Source organism: Coffea eugenioides, chromosome 5, assembly GCF_003713205.1.
Source record: "Coffea eugenioides isolate CCC68of chromosome 5, Ceug_1.0, whole genome shotgun sequence".
Classification (NCBI taxonomy): Eukaryota; Viridiplantae; Streptophyta; class Magnoliopsida; order Gentianales; family Rubiaceae; genus Coffea; species Coffea eugenioides.
This window is the reverse complement of record NC_040039.1, coordinates 5,656,775-5,678,693: the sequence shown is the minus strand read 5'-3', so window position 1 is coordinate 5,678,693 and position 21,919 is coordinate 5,656,775. Positions and strand designations below refer to the sequence as shown.

The following is a 21,919-nucleotide window of genomic DNA, read 5'->3' as shown; positions in this document are numbered from 1 at the left end:
CAAAGTCCTTCCTGAATGCTGACCGCCGCGCACCGACCTTCGAAAACCTAAGATTTTTTTTTCTATTTTTTTTAAAGAATTTAAAAATTAAAAATCTTGATTCTGAATCTATCTCCGTCCCCAAATTTCCCCGATTCCAAGCTAGCCAAGGATTCGATTTCAGTTTTGTAGTTGGATTCCAATCTAGGAAAGGATTCGGTTTTATTACTATCTACAAATATAATTACATACAGCCATTATAGTTTGAAATCTGCAGGTTCTTTTCTTTTTTTTTTTTAAGAATTTTTGAGTGATTCGATACAATCATGAATTTTCCTGTCAAGGTTCGGCCTGGAATGAAGAGGGAATATGCTTTCCTGATGAGGGAAAAAAAGCTTTTCCCTGTTGATGATGACATAGGAGGGGAGAACGGGAACAGGAGAGTTACCAGGTCTCAGAAAGGTGGCGGTAAGAACTTTCATGGCTGGATTAAATTCGAGGATTCTGAAGAAAAAGAGGATACAAAGAGTGATGTGATAGATGTTAGTATTGATGAGGATGATGAGGTAACGATAATATCACGGAAACCGAAGGATAAGAGGAGAGCGAAAAGTGTGAAGGTGGATTTCTTGGATTATGATGATGTTAATGTTAATTGCCATAATGGGGTTTCTTTTGATCGAAATTCGGCAAGTTTGAAGGATCTTCTTGAGACGGGTTTGCTAGAGGGCTTACCTGTGCATTATGTTTGTGGATCAAAGGGTGAAAATAAGGCAGGGGAAGCAGGGCTCCGAGGAGAAATTCGAGGGTGTGGGATAATTTGTTTCTGTGATGCATGTAAAGGGAGTCGAGTTTTGTCGCCTGATCGGTTTGAGTTGCACGCAAGAAGTGGAAAGAATTGTGCTGCTGATAATATTTATTTGCAGAACGGGAAATCCCTTCGCGATATCTTGAATGCTTGCAAGGAGGTTGCTTCTTCTGATGACTCATTAGCAGTTCGAGTCCAGAAAGCTATTGCTTTTTCACAAGCAAAAGCTAATAATTTGTGTGATTCTTTGAGGGAGTTTGAAGATCAGACTACTCAGTCAACTGATCACGTTGGTTCTAGGCCCTCATTACCTGCCTCCAGCAAGAAGTCGTCCGGTAAATGTCCTAGGAAAAAGGTTGAAGGAAAGCTGACCAAGAAAGATCTTAGATTGCACAAAGTGGTTTTTGAGTCGAATTTGCTTGCTGATGGAACTCCATTAGGCTATTATTCGAAGGGCAAGAAAGTGCTTTCGGGCTATAAATCTGGTTCTGGGATCTTCTGCTACTGTTGTAGTAAAGTAGTTAGCCCCTCAACGTTTGAGGCTCATGCTGGTTATGCTGCTCGACGCAAGCCTTACCACGAGATATATACATCAGATGGAGTATCCCTTCACGAGTGGGCTTTAGCAATAAAAAGAAATTTGCATTCGTATGTAAATCAAAGTGATGATATCTGTTCAGTTTGTGAAGGTGTGGGGGAGCTCTTGTGTTGTGATTTGTGCCCCAGAGCTTTTCACCACGGGTGTGTTGATCTTCCAAGCGTTCCTGAGGGCACTTGGTATTGTAGATGCTGTGTGAATATGCTTAAAAATGAGAACTTTGTGGAGCACAATGCAAATGCTGTAGCTGCTGGAAGGGTTGCTGGAATTGATCCTGTGGAAGAAGTAAGAAAACGATGTGTTCGCATAATTGGAGCTTCAGAAACTGATGTTGGTGGATGTGTCATTTGCAGGGTTCATGACTACAATGAATCTGATTTTGGACCTCGTACAGTTATTATTTGTGATCAGTGTGAAAAGGAGTATCATGTCGGGTGTTTGAAAGACCATGGGATGGATGACTTACAAGAATTGCCAAGTGGGAACTGGTTCTGCAGCAGAGTATGCAGCAGCATTTACTCTGCCCTTCAGCAGCTTGTAAGCAGCGGGGAACAAAAGCTTCCAGATTCTCTGCTAAGCACAATAAAAAGGAAGCATGAAGATGATGCTGATCTGAATGTCTCATGGAGACTTCTCCAGGGGAAAATGGCTTCCGAAGAAAGTAGGAAATGGTTGTCTGATGCTGTTTCTGTTTTCCATGAGCGTTTTGACCCCATTGGCGATCCAAGCAAAAGCAACACTGATCTTATACCTTCGTTGATCTATGGAAAATCCAATAGAGATCAAGATTATGGAGGAATGTTTTGCGCCGTCTTGACGGTAAACTCAATAGTGGTGTCTGCTGGAATTTTCCGAATATTTGGACAGGATGTGGCTGAAATTCCACTGGTTGCTACGACTAGTAGTTGTCAAGGCAAAGGATATTTCCAGTCATTGTTCTGTTGCATTGAAAACCTCCTGGCATCTGTCAATGTGACAGACCTGGTGCTCCCGGCTGCACATGAAGCAGAATCAATGTGGAAGAATAAGTTTGGATTCCGAAAGATAAGCCCTGAACGATTGAAGCAATACAGAAGAGATCATCAACTGATGACATTTTTGGGGACATCTGTTCTACACAGGAGAGTATCCAAGCTTGAATTGTGACCAGATAAAAGGTTATCTATACTGCTGTAGATACATTACCAGATAGGAAGGCATTTTATTGTTGAGCTCACTGGATGATGGTGTAAAATGTTGGAGCTTCACTTCAGTCAACTAGTGAGACTTGAGAGTACATGCACTGCACTTTTTTGTGATGCTCAGATAATCACTCTCTTGAGATCAATTAAAAGAATTAAAAGAAGATTTAATTGATTAAAAGCGTTGTATTGATATCAATCTTCTTATTCAATAAATTATAAAGAAGAATTTTGTAGGTGTTTTAACAAAACATTACTTGTACTTTCCTGTGAGAATCTTAGGAAAAAAAACAATAGACAAGTAATTTGGAAAATAAAAGAAAGAGAATTTATTGTAGAAGGTTAAAAGCTTTAAAAACTCTTTATCACCATGTCAATTAATAAGCTTGTTTAGTCTCTTATTAGTTAACAAAAGAATTTAATAGTACATTTAATAACTTAATGATATTTAATTACCAATAGTCTAATCTAAATAGTTTGCTCACGTCTGACAACATTCTAAGTGTGGACCTGGAACACAAATTAGAGACTATGCTCCCTTCTATCCTCTGATTAATTCAATAATAAAGTTCAAAGAAATTTAGATACATATATACAATATAAAGAGCTATATAGGTTTCTTTATCTTCTATGGCTCATGTTGCAAAGCTATCCTCCCTATCCCCTAGGGGAAATTCGCAACGGATCTTCCGTGCCAATCTGTATTCCATTTTTTATTATATTATTATTTCTCCTTCATAAATATTATATTTTAGTTCCTTTTTATTTCCTTAAAATCCAATAACTATTAATTGAGTAAAAAATAAATACAATAATCATTAAAAAAAGCTGATTGTCTAAGTTTGTTAAATTTTGTGCATTACTTAGTTAATAGTTATTAGATCTTAAGGAAACAAAAAAGAATTTAAATTTGATATTTATGAAGGAGAAATAACAATATAATAAAAAGTGTCATAAAGAGTGAAACAAAAGATTCACTGCGGGTGAAATTACTCTACGTTTTATGTATATATGTCTGAATATAGATCTTCTTCTTGTTTATAAATCTCAAAGTATGCTTTTATAAATGGCTATACAAGTATAGTATGAGATAATAGTATCCTAGTTTTTGTTAGTAATCCTCCTCTAATTCCTATGAAGAACGGAAACATATTTCCAATCAATTATACACAAAATAAGTGTATATTTCGTTTATTTCCAATCAATTCTACACCGAAAGAATTATATATTTCGTTGTAATCATTTTCATATATTGCACCACCTAACCAAATCATTGCATATAATTGGTCAAAAAAAAAAAGAGTAATAGACATTTTTCACTCGTATATCCGCATATGAAATGTTCACGTTCACTTATAAAGCTGGACGTATGAACACAAATAAAAATGCGTACAATTAATTCTTTTTATTCGCAGACATGATATACTACAAATATCCAAACCTGTATATCTATTCCTTAGATAAATTATTACATGCCTATAATCCTTACTCTTATTGTATACCAAGCACGACCAAATTGATGTAGGTTTTACTAATTGTAGAATAATAAAGTCTTTTTACATATTCTAACCTACCAAAACTAATATTTGATTCTATTCCTGTCCTGAATGTATTTTGTTCTCTTTTCTTTTTCTGAATATAATCCTTATAATATGTTGAGAGGATGTAAGATACTCTATGTTATTGTGTAGTGTCGTTCATAGTAAAGCAAAAACTCATGATTGCCTTTTTTAAAAACATAAAAATATAATAAATCCACAATTATAGGGAAAAAAGAAAGAAATTTTGAACATAATTTTGACCTGTCAGATTTGTGGATTGTGTTTCTTTCTTTATTTTGAAGGTATCAAGATATTGACAAAAACGGATTTTTAACATTATAAACATACAGTTAAAGATTTAACTTATGCAACTTTTATATCATTGAAATAGTAATATATGAGATTTCGACCTAGCTATATGAGATGTCCAATCACCATTATAATATAGCAAACTATGATCGGTTGGTTCAATTGATAACATCTGAGAGAACGGATTACTTCTTCACAAAAAGATTGTATATTTGAATCTCATTACAAATGTGAAAATTGTGTTAGTGAGAAATCTGTAGAAACTCTTATAAGCGACTTGTGATCCCAAGACATACGTACCCTGCTTCATGGCGGTGGCCACAAACGAACCCGCCCAACCATTTTTTTTACCGGTTAAAAAAAATGATCACAGGGCACTCAAATAACTCATTGAAAGAAAAAACCATGATCATAGGGCACTCAAATAATACATACATACATACCTATATTTTTAACTTTCATTAACTCAGCAAAGAAAATTGAAGCAATTTCGCAACAGGTGTAACTTGAAACAAGAAAAGTGGTAGCTTTTCTGGTAAGGATTACAGTAAGTTGCCATAGGTAAATTTTGTGTGAGTTGTGCATGTCTCACATTGGCAAGTTCTATTTATGAATGGGTGGCTTGTAGCTGTCATCAAATAGAAGAATTGAATAGTGCGCTTGAGGATGGTCTTGTACCACCAAAGAAATTTGGGTGCAAAATAGCCTGACAGCCATTAGGCAGCACTTGGGGGCATATTTAGCGGTTGGTTTTAGCAGTTTATGAGGCAATATGTGAGATTAAATGTTTTGGGGATTATAGACATAATACCTCAACTAGGATATGGGTATATGAGGCACAGATATGCGACCTGAACCACTGGAAACTAGCAAGAAGTTGGCTGGTCACCAGCCTGAGAGTTTTGCAGGCAGCCCTTTAGGGAAATGTTTGGATGGTTGGTTTCGGCAGTTTGAGAGGCATTTGAATGGAATCATGTTCTCTAGGATGATGAGAAACACATATCTTTGACAAGGAAGGATTGATGGGACTTGGCAATTTTTGGAGCCACTGGAAACTAGCCAGAAAGTCTGCTGGCTAGTGACCTAACAGAGCAGGCAGGTCTTCGGGGGCAACTTTGCAGGTTTCGTTTGAGCAATTTAAGAGACCTTCTAGCGGGATTATAAGGTACAATTCTTTAACTAGAAATGGGCTTTAGAGGGTTTGGTGGTGATCTGAATTATCATTTTTATGCAGAATTCAAAGCTGAAAAATTTTATTAAGTTGAAAATAGATCCGCAGCAATTGTGGAAGAAAGTAAACAAAAAAAGTCACTATTCACATAAGAATAAACACATTTTATTAACTATCAAATATATAAACTAATAGCTAAATGTATTATATACATTAAGATTCCAGATGCAGACTTAATCTAGGAATATATAACAAATTCTCATTCCAAAGCACAAAACTAGAATTAGAATGATTATTAAAAACTAAATTTTATTACATAATATAGAAATTGTAAAGAAACAAAACAAAACAAAATTGCTGGAGTTGGAGGGAGAGCCTTGAGATAGATTCAGTAAAGTTGAGGAAAAATCAAACCAATGCTTAAAAGGTTGAAAGTAGTTACTTGGTATTTGTTTTTTAATAGTACTATTTTTTGTAATCCAAGTCAATGTATATAGGGAAATTTGCCAAATTGATCCCTAACATTTTCACAAAAAATTTTTTTAGTCCTTAACATTTAAAATTAGCCAGAATAGTTCCTAACATATAAATTATGAGCCAGTTTGGTCCTAATGCTCGTATTTGCTCATTTCTTCGACTAAAAACAGCACACCTCTCTCACATGGGTATAATTTCAAGAGCAAAATCGGAAAACATTCGTTAATCCATGATTTTACAGGCAAAACCCCCTTTGGATTCCTATTACTTGTCTCCCTTTCCCTCGACGCCATTTTGCAAACTAGCCGGAAACCATCAACAAATTTCACCTTCTCAGTCAAAGCAGCTTTTGCATTTTCCTTGATTTCCCTGTCCCCATATCAAACCCCCAAGCCCTTCTTCAATTTCACCATACCTCTCAAAATAATTCAACAAAGTCTCGGAACTCATTTCAGTTGGTTGGCACATTCTTCACCAATTTTATTGCTGACAAACCCATCAATTTTATTGCTGGGGTTTTTTAGGGCAAGCAAGAAAGACTCAACATTCTTGAAAGTAACAAAACCATAGACTTTTGATAAAAATCTTGCGGTAGGATGGGATGTCATCAACAATGGAAAGAAAGGTATGGAGAATGCTAGGATGGACAATCGCAGCTTCTGAAGGATTCAACAATTTGGGATTTCGTGAAGGATTGCAAAATGCAAAATTTCACCTTCTTCAAACTTCAAGTTTTCTGGTTCTCTTGAGATCATCAGGCTTTGGGTTAGTGGTGATGGTGGAATGCATCTGATGGAGTAGGTGCAAGGAAAATGACTCAAGATTGACTCTAGGAGGAGTGGGTAGAGTTATGGAAAAGCAGCCATTGAGAACTTGAGCTTTGAAGAGAATATTCTCTTTCTTTCAGAATCTAAAACCATGGATTAACGAATGTTTTCCGATTTTGCCCTTAAAATTATATCCACGTGAGAGAGGTGTGCTATTTTTAGTCGGAGAAATGAGCAAATACGAGTATTAGGACCAAACTGGCTCATAATTTATTTGTTAGAGACTATTCTGGCTGATTTTAAATGTTAGGGACTAAAAAAGTTTTTTGTGAAAGTGTTAGGGATCAATTTGGCAAATTTCCCATGTATATAAATAGAATTCTAGAAGGAGACTTGGACAAAGAAGAATAAGTGAGAGCAATTGAAAAGAAGAAGTATAATTGACAATGATCAAACGCATCAATTGAAAAAATTCTGGCTCTGTATCATCTTTTGGGCTTGATAAATAGCTGTGCAAAACGTGGACAAGGCATTACTGTATCAATTGTTGCAACATAGATTGACCTAAAATTTTTTATATCAAATTTCAATTTTATCAATGTAATACATGAGTTTTTGAACCGGGATTCAAAACTTTCTTGAATCTTAATATGTAGAAGTAGAACTGAATCCATATACTGTTTAGGCCCTAAATTTTCACCTAGCTCAGCTGTTCCCAAAACAGTATAGGGTATTGTTTCTGCAGGCAATATTACCTTTACAGGTCCTATTTCTGTGATGTTTGGGTTGCATTTTATATCCTTTTTTTATTACTTTGGCCATGTATAAGACTGCAAAAAAGAGGGTGTTTCTTTAAGCTTACAAAACAACAAAATTCAGAGATTCCAATCTTTATGTGACTTTGATCAATAGCATCCTTGCCATTGCAGGCGAACACAGATGATACTTTTGAGCAGCAGTTTTAACGCATGCTGTTAAATTGAATTAGATAGGTTGACAAGAAAGAAGCTATTCCATGAAAAACAAGAAGACAATACATTGACAAATCAAGAGGAAACTAAAATCCCAATTTCCCCAATGCAAAAACAAGAAGATAACACAGAGATAATCACCATAAAGAGGAAGGTGTGCTTCATACAGTCAACCAGCATTGACAAATTGAAAACAGAGTTTCTAAGTTTCAATTCCCTGGTTGAAAATCACTTCAACTTTAGGCGATGCTCGTGAGAACCGCAACAACTCCTTTGATGTGTTCAACCTTTCAAGAGGGTCAAGGTCTTGGTTCTCTTCAATACACATTCTTTCAAGTGATGGGGAGCAGAATAACAGAAGCTTTACAAGAAGCAGTTCAGATGTCGAACCTTCAAACATTTTCATGATCACAGTCTGGAGTCCTTTAAAACTTTGTTTCATCAGATCTGGTTCTTTCAAGTAACTGACAGTTTTCTCGTCGTATATGATCTGCTCATCCTATTAGAAAGAAAACAAAATCAGTATTATTAGCAACATTTCAATGGGGAAAAAAATCATGATTAGTAACAATTCTTACCGCCCAAATCTCCAATTCAGACAAGTTCAAAGCACTCTGCAATAAGCAAAGAATGCAAGCAATCTCGGCACAGTGATAGGTAATACGAAATGGGGTCAGATATATCAAGGAGTTAACTTGATCAATCGGAAGCCTCTGAGGAATGTCACCTGCTGCCAGATGCTATGAAGTAGACCACGAATTGAAATCCATTACTCGAACATGTTCAAGTGCAAACAACCTCATCTATGTTAACCAGAAAGAAACAGAAACAAACAAATACCTTGAGAAATGATCCGTTCAAATAAAGACACTTGAGTTCAGGCCAACAGCCAAGAAGCTTTGTCAAAGTAATGTTCTTATCCAATTTATCATGTTCAACTCCATCTGATAATCCAATGCACACCTCTTCCAGGTCTTTGCAGGTGATATAATAGCTCAAGTCAAGATCATCATTGTCCAGAAGATACAACAATCGTAGTGATGGAGCAGATACACATAAAAGTTGGATGCCAAAACAGTTTTGTAATTCTAATTGAACAAGTTGAGGGAGATTAAGGACTGAGAACTGAAAGGTGACTGTTTCCAGAACAAGGTGACTGAGCTTTCCGAAGAAGCCTTCTGAGTTTGGTGCGCTAAAAATACATTTAGTCACGCTTATATGGGCAAGTTTTGGACAACTGAAAGCATAACAAGGTACTTTGTAAGGATTAGGACTTCTGTTATGAAGAATGAGTTTTGTCACATCTTTTCTCGACACGAATAGCAACCACTGATCAATCCTGGAGTATTGAGTTGAATACAATTCTGGAATGTCAAGAACGAATTTCAAAATGGGTCCAAGGTGTTGAAAAAGTATTCCATTGACTTTGTTTACATATTCGATCATGAAAAAGTACTGTGTATTGTTTCGCATTATCTCTGCGTAGAATTGCTCGTCAAGAACAACCTCTGGATATTCAGCCCAAATATATCTCCATTTGCTCGACAAAATACTCGTTCTTGCTGCATCTCGAATGGGCATGTGTCCTATTATATTCTGTATGGCATTTATGGGAAGGTTTGAGAGTCTATCTACTGCACCCCTTTCCTCAGCAACCCTTGCATGATTATCAGCAGTCATGATTCTGTTGATAAAAATCAAATGAACACAACAGAAGGAGACCATATAACTGAACACTACTTGTCTCCTTGCTAAAATTAACAGTTCAGCAGAAAGCTACATCCGCACACTCATTCCAATGTGCAATGGACAAATGAAAACCATCATATTAAAATGACAAGATGAAAACAGATCCACCAAGTGAATACTTACTGCTAACCAAAGCTGCTGTGCGGTCATTCCAACATCACAAGTTAAAGTTTGGAGAAAAGACAGTTTACAACTTTCCAAAACTAGGCTATGCCATCATTCCTATGTATGTCGTGATTACATATAACCTAGCAACAGGGGAATACTGGAAAACTTATACGTGTTTGGACCTAGATTACCAGCAACAAGCCAACCATTTTAGTGGTAATGCAGCAAAATCAAGTTTAATATTGAGATTCGATTAAGGCCTACTCAAATTCAATTACGAATAAACTCAAGTTGAGTTCACCAAAAAATTTGGTTATTAGTTTTCACGTATTCTTGTAATATGAACATTTGAAATTAAGATCAGAGCTTATTTTAGAATAATTTTTCTAGAACTTTTTTGAAATAGACGTATATGTGAAATAAAAAAAGTATTTGGAAAACATATTTGGTGTTTTTACGAACATATATATAAAAAACCTCACCATCCATCTCCAAGAAAAAGAGAAAATTAATAACTTCACTATCTAAGCCACTGGAGAATCTGAAAACCATAAAGTATCCCACCCCCCCCCCCACCCCCCACACAAAAAAAAAGAAAAAAAAAACTTATAAAGAAGGGGAAATTCTGAACACTAGTTTTTGAAGCTTTACAGAATTAAAAGATCTTTTTTCACCTTGAAACCCTTCAATTATTTTCAAGAAATGATGTATGCATCGCTACAGAAGTACTTGTGCTTCTAATTCTATTTGCAAATCTTGCAAATATAAATAAATAAATAAAGAATCTAGCATTTTCTTTGTATTAATTTCAGAAACGAAGCAAAAATAGTGACAACAAATTAAGTTACAAACTAAGTTCCAGTTCATTCTATCAAGCAAATTGAAAACATACCGGCAATTGAGAATCATTGTTCTATAGATACAGACGGGGCTTCTTCATGGACGAGATGCCCAGAAACCAGAAGAGAAACTCTGCAAAAAATATTACACTAAAGAGGTTTTTGGAGATTTATGGCCAGTTTGGGAGTTTAAGTGTTATGGACCAGAAACCAGAGGAACCAGAATTGGCATGAAGCAGAATAAATCAAGCTTAATGAGATGGAATCAGTCAACAATGAATCAATGAAATAGTGAGCGAATGAACTTCAGCTTTCATTAATTGAATTCTGGTAACGTATTACAAGAACAGAGATAATGGATTTAGCTAAGAAGGTGGAAGAATTTGAAGGAAGATTTGGGAGGGAAAATTGAGGAAATGCTCCTCAGCAAATTCAGATGAATCTGGACGAATGATTTTCAAAAACCTGCTGCTACTTGAGCAGAGAGGCCTCCTTATAAAGCTAACAAATCCTAACAGATTATAACTAGGCCAATAAAAGCAAAACACGTGTCTTATTGCATCTGCAAGTTGCATCTACAAGTTGCCGCGCTTGAAGTTCTGTTAGAACAACTGAAACCCCAGGAAAGGCGTGATTCGTCGGCCACGCTTTTGACAACCTCTTGAACCAATGTCCACGCCTTCAGCTCTTGGTATCCACGCCTTTATGTTCTTGCTTCCTGGTTTCTGCTTACTCACGCCTTTTGTAATTGTTTTGCCCAGTGATCGCGCCTTTCTACTTCTGACATTCACGCGTTCTTTGTTCCTGCTGCCTAAGTCTTGCTTCCATCTTTAGATAGCTTCTCTACTCCATCACATTAAGATAGAAAAGAAAAGAAAAGAAAAAATTGAGAGACAAGTTTCCTTCAAAGTTGTTTGGAAGTTTAGGAAAGAAGAAAAAAGGACGATTTCTTTTCATTTGGGGGCTTGGAAAGGGAAATAAATGTTTGACTAATATATCGTGTACGCGTAGACCGTGTGTAATTAAGGGGAAAGATGTCATTTAAAAACAGCTACATCTTTTGTCTTTCCTATAACTGCAAACAAGTCGAGTTTAATTGAATAGTGTGCGAACTTGCTTGATCAAAATTCGAGATCAAGCTCGCATTGACCAAATTTGAGCTCGAATTTAAGCAACTCGAGCTACTTGATGAATCGAGCTTGAGTTTAATATATAAAACTAAAAAACTCATCTAATTTAAACAGATTCAATCGAACTTCACATAAATAGATTTTTTAATTATTTTTATTTATTAGTATGAAATATCAATTTTGTCTTTTATTTAAAAGGAATAATTGCAGAAACCTCCCTTGAGGTTTCTGACATTTGCACTGACCTCCTCTGTGATTTTGAAAAATTACAATAACCTCCCCTGAGGTTACTAATCCTTTGCAAATTCAGTCCAAACGAAAAAAATATTGTTTTAAGAAGTGAAATTAGAATTTTTTACCAAATTTGTCCTTTTTACTACATGTCCAATGAATGATAAAATACTACAAATCAATTAACAATTAATAAATTTTAAGGAGTATAGTTTATAGACAAATATGCATTACCTATTTAAAGTACCGGCTCTTTATGGGTATTTTACTTTCAAACATTTAATTTAATACAAATATTTACACTCAAATACAAATTTGTATTTACTTTCAAATATTTAATTTTTGTTAAATACAAAAACTACCAATCTCTCTTCCGTAAAAATATTAATATAACATTTTTTCAATTTTAGTTACAAACATTTATGTATTTAACATAAATTAAATGATTCAAAATAAAATATCCATAAAGAGCCAATACTTTACTCATGTAATGGATGAAAGCCATAAAGAATTAATACTTTATGGGCAATTTATTTTTAAAAAATATTTAATTTATATTAAATAAATAACCTATCGATTTCCTTTTTGCAAGAATATTACTATAACAATTTTTGAATTTTACTTACAAATATTGATATATTTATCATAAATTAAATATTTGAAAGTAAAATACTCGTAAAGAACTAGTACTTTAAATGAGTAATGCGTGTTTGTTCATAAATTATACTCCTTAAAATTTATTAATTATTAATTGATTTATAGTATTTTGTCATTCATTGAATATGTAGCACAAAGGGCAAAACTGGTACAAAATTTTAATTTCACTCCCTAAAATAACATTTTAATCGTTTGAACTAAATTTGCAAATGATTAGTAACCTCAGGGGAGGTCAGTGTAATTTTTCAAATCACAGGGGAGATCAATGTAAATGTCATAGACCTCATGGGAGGCTTCTGCAATTATCCCAATTTAAAATTATATAAAATACAAATTTATATTTCTTACCCTCCATTAGGCTTGATTGGGCTCGATAAGCCTGAGTTCGAGTTAAAACTCGAGTAATGCAAACTAAAATCGAAGTCAAGTTGAAGCTTCACTTTCAAGATCTCGACAAAGTCAAGTTCGAGTTCAAATCCAAATTTTTTAACTCAAATCGAGCTTTAGTGTACTATATAAGTTCAACTCGACTCGATTACATCTCTAGCCTTTCCATCCAAATCAGGCCACGTTTGGGAGGAAAACTTGTCCGGGAAGGAAAGTGCACTCCTTCCAATCCTTTTACTTTCCTATCAAATGATCGAGAACCATCTCCTTCCAATTCTTTTACTTTCCTATCAAATGATCGAGAACCATCAGTCTAGTCACTGCACTAGAACAACAAAACAATGAACTTCGAGAAAGCTATAAACACCACAACATCCCAGTGGGGAAGACAGGTAAATGCCTCAACTTCCTTTAAGTGTAGGTCGCCCCACCCAAAGAAAAAAGGGGTTGACAGACCATGTCCCATCTGACAAATTTAACTCTGCCAGAATACCTTAGCTACAAAGATTCCACTCTCATTAGATACCTAACATCCTATTGGTATATACAACTTATCCAATGTTTGAAAATACAACAAAAATGTTGAATCTCAAGTAGACTATCAACACTACAAGATCCAAACAGGGCACACCACACCATAAACTACTTTTAACTCCTTTAACTAGAAACCCCTAGACATAAACATTTGATGATGACCCACGACCCTACAAGTTAAATATGCAAATAGTATGTCTAACCACCTACTTAAGCTTAAATGAAGGACCTCCATCACATTGAATCATCAGACTCGTCAGAATCGCTTCTGTCTGGCTCTCCACCAGCCGTCTCAGCCTCAGGTACATCAGGCTTCTCTGGAGGCTTAGGTTCCACCTTCTTACTTGCATTACGAGCATTTTCCTCGCCATCTTCCTCGTGCTCAACGGCTTCAACATGTAAGTTAGTCAAGGAATAACAACGATAAAATTATACACTTTTGAAAAAAAAAATCTGAGGAATGCACAGTTTCGCAGCATACATAAACTTCCACAATCCTCTCAAGTCACAATGGTAACTATTAAAAGAATGTGGCATTCTGAATTCCTGCTTCAATTGTATGCGCACGACCTCCCTGTAACATCTAACAATGAAACAAACAAAATGAAAGTATCAGATTACACAAAAAGCTAGAATAATGAAAAGTTACCTTGGCAAGTTAGGATTCTCTTATGCAAGTACAACACAATCATCTGTCACAGTATGAACTAAAGAAAATTTAACAAATCACTAGTCTCAATTAAGTCCATAAAAGCTGACTACTTCACATTCTGAAAGCCAGAGTAACTGGAAGGATATCAATATTCTCAGCGGTTCCACCAGCCATAATATTCTGCAAATCTTTCTCAGCACGCCGAACCAGCTCCGGCTGCAAAATGACACAAGTGCACCATAACTCACTTAAATAAATAGTAAAAACCAATATAATATTAGCACTCATTGTTGAACTTATATAGCTATCCATGCAGACATGCCTACAGTTACAAAATATGTGATTGACGCTTCATGACAATGAACCACTTTCTCACACCCATTGCAGCCATAATGTATCTTTGTGTATGTCTCTGTCTGAGTTGTGAGCTTTTTTTTCTTTCTTTTTTTTTTTTCTGTGTGTGTGTGTGTGTGTGTGAGAGAGAGAGAGAGAGAGTATACTGGAAGAAGAGACAGTTCACAAGGCCACATACATTTAGATCTGGTTCTCTGCGAAACCTTCGCCTTCGAGCATCCCTCATCGGAGGGGTGAGGCCGTGTCTGTACTCCACCTCATCTGGAACATTGTCACCTTCCTCCTTCACCATAATCATCTGCAAGTCATCACAAATTTTACAAAATTGAACTAAGAACTCTCCAGATGTCATGAATGTTACAAAACAATAATTGACAAGAAGACAGCATACTTGACCAATATCTGCAGTTTTAATCAGCACGCTATCATCATAAGTTTTGTATGACTCCACAGTGCCAGGTAAATCCAAGAGAAATGCAGGGAAGTGATCATTTCCTACTGAAAATGTGCCACTTCTGCCATCCTCTACAAAATATCAATCAAGTCCTAAAGAAGATTGGTGATGAAGAAAATAAAATTTATGCCAATCAATTAAGGATTGAGAAGGGCTTTTAAATGTTGGCAGCATAGCAAACAATAATATGTAAACCATATTAATTCATGCAATATCCAGAAATTCGTTAACATTTATCCATCGAGTCTAAAATGGTCCATGTCTAATTTTTCATGCTGTAACAGTTGACAGAGAAAGTGTTCATTCAGACACAGTTTCATCTCTTACATTCAGAATCTTGAGTTTGTGTCGTTACTTGGACTGACACATAAATAATATTTCACCGTCATTATTCATGATTAGACAAAGTTGCGGATTCACTTGAATGCATTTCAAACATGTATTATCCTTGGTGAAGTTAAAAGACAATGATTCATATCATGATATCAATCAGCTCTGAATTAACCATGGGGCCCATTTGTTTCCACTTGGGAATCAAAATTGGATTGGAATGATATACTAGAGAATCAGCATTGGTGTTATCGAAGACAATGAAGCATTTGATCGAACATTTAGGAACAGGTTTTAAGCATTTTTGCCCAAAAAAAGTTTCCTTTATGACCTCTATTTCTTAATTCAGATTCCTTCAGGCTTTCTTATCCCCTTTCCCAATAGCATTGACCAGTCTGCCTTCCACTACCCCCCACAAGTAGCACAAGACTGCCACCATCAACCACCACATCCATCTGAAGAGGCCGATTTTACACAATTCAACTCCTTTTTATGAATTTTTTTTTTGTGAATTAACAATTAAAGATAAGTCCTTGAAAATCATATAAAAGAGACCAACAATAACACCAATGGTGAATACTCACACTTCAATGTCCAAACCATCCAAAAAATAAACATCTTTCAGCTCCCTAGACCTCCAACAGCCATACAATTTCTCAAAAACTAGAAACAAAATAATCCAAGTCCCAAGCTTGAACTACAACCTATGATAGATCCACCAACCTACAAAATAACAAATTTATTCGTAGATGTCAAATTGCTACCTATGTTAAGTAAATTGTGGATCCACTAAACCATTGCATCAAATCGAGAAAGACAGCAATGGCCACTACAGCAATTTCACAACTAGTGAAGAGCCACAACAAGCAAAAAACATAGAGCTAGAGCTAGCAGAAGGGTAATAAGGGAGGGAGAGGAAGTGGGAGGCAGAGAGAGAGAGAGAGACAGATTGCAGGGGCTGTGGAGATAGGGTGAGGAGCGCAGATGGAAGGACAGGATTTATACCATGACCACAAGGAGGATGGAAATTGGAAAATGCAGTTTTTCTTACAACCTTTTGTATTTTCCATTTTTTTTTCTTTGTAAGATTATTCGATCTCAAGTATGGGAATAATTTTCAAACTGCCACATTTGCATATATCAAGGAAATGAAAGCAACATACAAATTCACATAAAATCCTTCCGATCACCATTAACATGCATGATTTAAATTGATACCCATTTGTTAGCCCATACTCCTTTACCAAATGAAACTCATATTGGTGATCTGATTACATTATATCCCATCCTCCCAATATTTATCTGATAAAAACTGGTTGTGGGCTTATCTAAAGATTCAAATATTTGTAACCAGCTTTCCATTTTCACCTCTCCAACAGAGATGAGATCTTCACTTGAAAGATGTGAATCCTATTTCAATTGAACTTAGACTGCTCATGTGCAGTTTAAGTTACATGAATCCTATGTCAATTGAACTTAGACTGCTTATGTGCAGCTTAAGTTGTGCATTTATGTGTATTTGCTTTCCTGATTCTTACTTCCCATTTTCCAAAACTGTTTCAAGAAAATGGTTAAGACCACACTTCAAATATAAGAACAAGGTCCTAGAAGAACAACACCACCACTCCAGATCAGGTTACTAATTAAGAATTTGGTATGGACCATATACATGTGTATTGTGTGCATAGAGAGAGAGAGAGCAAAAAGAAAAAGGTATCATGCATCATTCAAGAGAATCAGTGAGGATAGGGACAGAAGAAAATTAAAACCTCGTTGAATCTTAATTTCTGAAGAAAAAGGCAATGTGGACAGATGCAATTTTGGTTGGACAAACTTGCTGACCAAGTTCTTTAATCTCCTAACTGGCAAATTTTTACCAAAGAGATACAACTTGAGCCCAGCAGGAATGGCAGCAATAATCGAAAAAGGTCCAATAACATCCTAATATCTATTGCCCATCTCCTTCTCCGATTTTCCGTAACCTTATCTACTAGGATACTCAAGGACGCTGATGAAAAAAGAAATCCCCAAAAGCCCAAGTGGGATGTCATGCGCCAAGGTTGGAAACTACAACCATAAGACAGAATCTAATAGGAAAGAGTTATTATACAAATTGTATAAAGGACGACTGAACCAAGTTTGACATAGGTAAGCAATCTCATTAGAAGATAAGAGTGGAAAACAAGTGACCAACTTTTAGATTAAAAGGACTATTCAAATCATGGTTCAGCGAGCCAATCAAACTGCCCTGTGAGATTCAAAAACATCAAAAACACCAAAGGAAATATATATAAGCAGGTGTGAGTAATTTAAACATTACCAACACTAACATTAGCAAACATCAGGGAACAACAGATTGCACTTAAGTATAAAATACTACAAAAAAGTAAAAGACGAAAGAACAAGCAGCTGAGCCGCACCGAGAGAAGCAACATCAGCAGTGAAAAGAAACTATAAAAGCTTCAAATAAACATTGACATGCCTTAATCTGAATAAAGAAGAAGCATAGCAAAACGTTCAATTAAACCAAATAATTGAATTGCACTAATTCCTAATAAAATCCTTTCTTGATGCTTCTTACGTACATTTTCAATTTATTAATTGAACACAAATTTAAGAATACAGATTGCTAAATCAGTTGCTCACCAGAAAAGGTTAAATCCAATGACTTGTCATCAGAAGATGAAGATGCATTTTCACTCAAGAGACGGTCTAACCGTTCGGCTACCGAAGGTGGAACCCGTAGTATAAATTGCTCTTCCATGCCTGCACACAAACCCAAAAAAAAATCATCTAAAGCAATTATTCGAACAGCTTATTTCTTTGGCTCATCGCTCTTGATTTCTACCACAAAGAGGATGTTCTATACAAACTGGTGTCTGAATTCAGGCATCCATCGGTCAGTTAGGGAATGAGAAGAATTTAGAGGCTGCCAACTCCAAACTCCAAAACTTTATTTTTGGATTGGATAAGCAAATGAAATTACTGATTTGCCTTTTTAATTTTGCAATTAGTATAAAAAAGGGAAATTCGTAATGCTACTTTTGCAGCTTTACAGGATTAAAGAAGTTTTTTCAGCTTGAAACACTTGAACCCATTTTCAAGAAATGATGTATGGATCGCCACAAAAATTATGCAACTAATTCTATTTGCAAATCTTTCAGACAAGAAGCAAAAATTTAAAAAAAAAATCAAGAATATATCACTAGCTTAGCATTGATTGCAGAAAAGAAGCAGAAATAGTGAGAACCAATTAAATCCCAAACCAAGCTGCGGTTCATTCTATCAAACAAATTGAAAACATCCCCGCAATTGAAAGTCATTATTCTTTGGATACAGAAGGGAGTTCTCCATGGAAAAGTAAAATCACCTGGAATTTCAGTTGCAGAAATTTTGCTTCAAGAAGCCCAGAAGGCAGAACAGAAACCCGGCAAACAAAAACGATGTAATAACTAATAAGGAGGTTTTTGGAGATTAAGGATAGAATTTGAAATAGGGTCGGGTAATTGATGATCCGATCCAACTCAATCGGGTACGCATGGTCAAAGCTTGCTAACCCGAAAAGATACAAGGACATCTTCTCCTGTGCTTTGTTTTCTTGAAAAAACTAGTTTTGTACACATTCGTTGAACGGGAATTGTTTAAAAATAATAAATTATTTAGTGTAGTTCATAAAAATATTTTCATAAAATACAAACTTATTGTATAATCTATTATAACCTTTCTTAAATACATTGTTATTCAAAAATAGTCTTATAATGTAAATTTAAACATCTAATTCAGTGATTAATAATTCGAAATGCAAAAAAAAAAAAATTGACAATATGATGACATTCAAAAACTTGAAAATAGGGAAGATCAAATCTTGGCTGATCTTATGTAAACAAAAGAATGGCCAACCCGTTACCAAAACATCAATTTTGGTACTTAATATAAATGGCTTAAACGTTAATGTGAAAAGAAAAGAAGTCGAATGAAATATTAATAAAAGATAAGAATTCAAAATCAATCAAGTCACAGGAATATAGCAACCTTCTAAATCTGTTCATGGCTAATAGAAACCAAAACGAAAACGTAAGATGTATTTTGCTATTAAGTCAAAAACATAAAAAATCTAAATAGTCTGATGTATATTGCATGACGTGAACTGCTGTGTGACAATGAACTTGATGCCTTGCCATTTATGTAATCAATGATACCTTCTTGTTCTTTAGAAGCTTTCTATCAAAGTCTAAAAAAAAATATTGAAAACTGCACAAAATTTTTTTAACCCCAAAAACCCAGAAAATAAAAAAATTTAATACGTTGTTGAAGACAATTAATAAATTGTCAAAGGCAATTAAAAAGTCGTGTGAAAACACATAGTTTAAAAGGCCACTTGTAAATCACTAACCAAAAAAGCAATATGTGTTCTATTTGAATTGAAGAGTGAATCCAAAAATTGAAATAATAAATTAATTACAAAAACCTTGCCAGAAATAAAAACCAAACTGTAACTTTTGAAAACTTAGAAAATTCAAATTCAATTATCGAACTGTGAAAAAGGTGTAGGAAATTACAAACCACATACAGCGAGCATAAATAAAGTCCAAATGCGATCCTTGCATTGAAGGGAATAAAAACGAAGTTCCAAATCCGGTCGTTGCATTGAAAAAAAAAATTCCAAAAACATTGTGGAAAAGTGTAAACATCTGCACTGCTTGATAAAGTGATAAGTAATAGATCGATAACCATATATATGAGTAAAAATGTAGAGTATCTTCGATAGCGATAATCTGATAAAGATAATCTAATATTTGAATTGATATTTCGAACTTTTGAGTTGAAGATGAGAGAGAGTTAAAAACATAATTCAAAATTATTTACACTAATCCCCTGAAAATTTAGGCTTGACGATTAGGGTTAAGGGAAGGTGAGAAATTGGAAGAGATAATTATGGAAGAATTATCTAAAATTGTAAAGTCAAAAGAAAAAAGAGAGATAGAATAGCTTAAGTTATTAGGGGGTTAATTTATAGAGCGCGTTGCACCTACTTGCTATGTCGATAAGCCACATAGGAAAGAGATATATTAAAAGGATAAGGATGAGAATAAAACTTTATTATATATATATATATATATATATATATTATTTATTAAGAATCCTATTAGGAAACTACTTGCCGTCTCGTTAAGCCACGTAGGAAAGAGAAAACATGAAGGGATAAGAATGAGGATACGACTTTATTATATATATATATATGATGAGTCTGTTAGGATCCTTTTTCAAAAATTAGTTTTTTAAAGATTATAAAAATTTTTAAAAAACACTCTAAAATTTACTCTAAAAAATAGTCTAATTTTTTTAATATTTCAAAATATTTCAAAAAATATTTTAAAAATAGTACTACTCTTAAATACTTCAAAATATTTTCTAAAAATATCCCAAAATATATTCTAAAAAATCTGCTACAATAAAATTTTTCAAAAATACCTTCAAAAATAGCTAATCTAAATGGATTAGAAATGTTTATGTCACAAAGAGTTAATTACCGATTGACCCGTGAATGTGGGACTTACTTATACTTAGCACCCCCAGAATGCAAACAAATTACATTTTATGCCGAGAAGAAAATTCTATTTTGAGTATTAAATTTTTTGGACAAATCTACTCTTCCAATAACATTAAATTCTTTCCCTTCCTTTAATACTGATAGGGTGTTAATTGTTAGTAATTTTGTTGTTAATTTTCCCTTTTTATTCTTGCCAAATATTGTTTTAATTATTAATATTTACTTATATTTGGTATTGGGACTTAATTTCAGAAACAAAGCAGAAAATTACCAAAAAGGAGGGACTTTTATGGGAAAATGGAGACTTCTAAGGATCTTGGACTCTTGAATTGGTGGGGACCACAAGCTAGTAAAAGGGCATTTAGTCATTTGGGCTCTTCAAAGAAAGCAACGTAGAGAGACTTGGAAGAAGAAGTACTTTGGAGGCTTTATCCACATATGTGGGGACCACCTAGATAGCTTTAGTCTATCTTTCTTTTGTTTCTTAAATAGGGATAATGTAGGGAAGGAAGACACCACCTGTTAGTTTAGTTTCTAGCCTAGTCTTTAGTTTTTCTTTTTCCTTCTCCTGACTGGCCTCTGACATACGCCAGGTGTTCGACAATATTCTCCAACGGGAAAAACACCTTTTATTCCTTGCTTCCTAATAGAAAACGCAATGCTCTTGCATTTTACTAATTCGTGTGGTGATTTAATTATGCGGCGTGGCTAAGCCTTCCATCTAGTCAAGGGTCAACTCGACGGCGCAGTCCCGAGAATCTGTGAGATCTAATTAGTTTTCACGTGTTCTTTTATTTATTAATATTCGCACGTTGTCTGCTTGAATTTTCATGGGATTATTTTATTAATTGGATGTCAAGGGCCCGATGTTCAATGTGATTTAGTAATCTCGTGCCAATTTAGTCAATTAAATCCGTAATTGTTTGATTGATTAATAGTAGTGGCAACTGGTGTGTTTACACATTAGGGGAACGTGCAATCTAATTTAAATAACCCTCGTAGCGTGTTATTGATTAGGACTAGGTTTTTCTAGTTATTAATGCAATTGGAAAATTAATTCCTACGGTCGTACCTAGGAATACTTTTCTGGTTAGGGGTGATTAATGGTCGTACCTTAGTCCTCTATAAAATAAGGAAAAAT

General features: G+C 34.9%; 3 protein-coding genes across 3 annotated transcripts; 1 reads left to right on the top strand and 2 right to left on the bottom strand.

Annotated features, from left to right (window-relative positions):
* The first annotated feature begins 305 nt into the window (after positions 1-305).
* On the top strand, positions 306-2,531 carry LOC113771082. The gene has a single exon (XM_027315705.1). It carries the CDS (start codon positions 306-308, stop codon positions 2,529-2,531), a length of 2,226 nt encoding a protein of 741 aa, XP_027171506.1.
* Positions 2,532-7,847: 5,316 nt separating this feature from the next.
* Positions 7,848-10,641, bottom strand: LOC113772011 (F-box/FBD/LRR-repeat protein At1g13570-like). Its single transcript, XM_027316549.1, has 4 exons — positions 10,552-10,641; positions 8,643-9,486; positions 8,381-8,542; positions 7,848-8,301 (listed from the first exon to the last, which is right to left on the bottom strand). The coding sequence occupies exons 1-4, from the start codon at positions 10,566-10,568 to the stop codon at positions 8,005-8,007; spliced, it is 1,320 nt and encodes a 439-aa protein (XP_027172350.1). The 5' UTR covers positions 10,569-10,641; the 3' UTR covers positions 7,848-8,004.
* A 2,756-nt stretch (positions 10,642-13,397) lies between these two features.
* On the bottom strand, positions 13,398-18,700 carry LOC113770805 (transcription initiation factor TFIID subunit 7-like). Its single transcript, XM_027315390.1, has 6 exons — positions 18,598-18,700; positions 17,874-17,993; positions 14,835-14,968; positions 14,622-14,741; positions 14,236-14,305; positions 13,398-13,835 (listed from the first exon to the last, which is right to left on the bottom strand). The coding sequence occupies exons 2-6, from the start codon at positions 17,989-17,991 to the stop codon at positions 13,672-13,674; spliced, it is 606 nt and encodes a 201-aa protein (XP_027171191.1). The 5' UTR covers positions 17,992-17,993; positions 18,598-18,700; the 3' UTR covers positions 13,398-13,671.
* Positions 18,701-21,919: the final 3,219 nt, after the last annotated feature.

Bases quoted from the DNA above. Each gene is read 5' to 3' on its own strand.
- LOC113771082 (XM_027315705.1), top strand. From the start codon at position 306: ATGAATTTTCCTGTCAAGGTTCGGCCTGGAATGAAGAGGGAATATGCT.
- LOC113772011 (XM_027316549.1), bottom strand. The intron at 8,543-8,642 runs GTATTTGTTTGT...TCTACTTCATAG, and splicing joins TGAACGGATCATTTCTCAAG to CATCTGGCAGCAGGTGACAT. The intron at 8,302-8,380 runs GTAAGAATTGTT...TCTTTCTAATAG, and splicing joins CTGAATTGGAGATTTGGGCG to GATGAGCAGATCATATACGA.
- LOC113770805 (XM_027315390.1), bottom strand. From the start codon at position 17,991: ATGGAAGAGCAATTTATACTACGGGTTCCACCTTCGGTAGCCGAACGG. The intron at 14,969-17,873 runs GTGAGCAACTGA...GATATTTTGTAG, and splicing joins ATTGGATTTAACCTTTTCTG to AGGATGGCAGAAGTGGCACA. The intron at 14,742-14,834 runs GTATGCTGTCTT...GATGACTTGCAG, and splicing joins AAACTGCAGATATTGGTCAA to ATGATTATGGTGAAGGAGGA.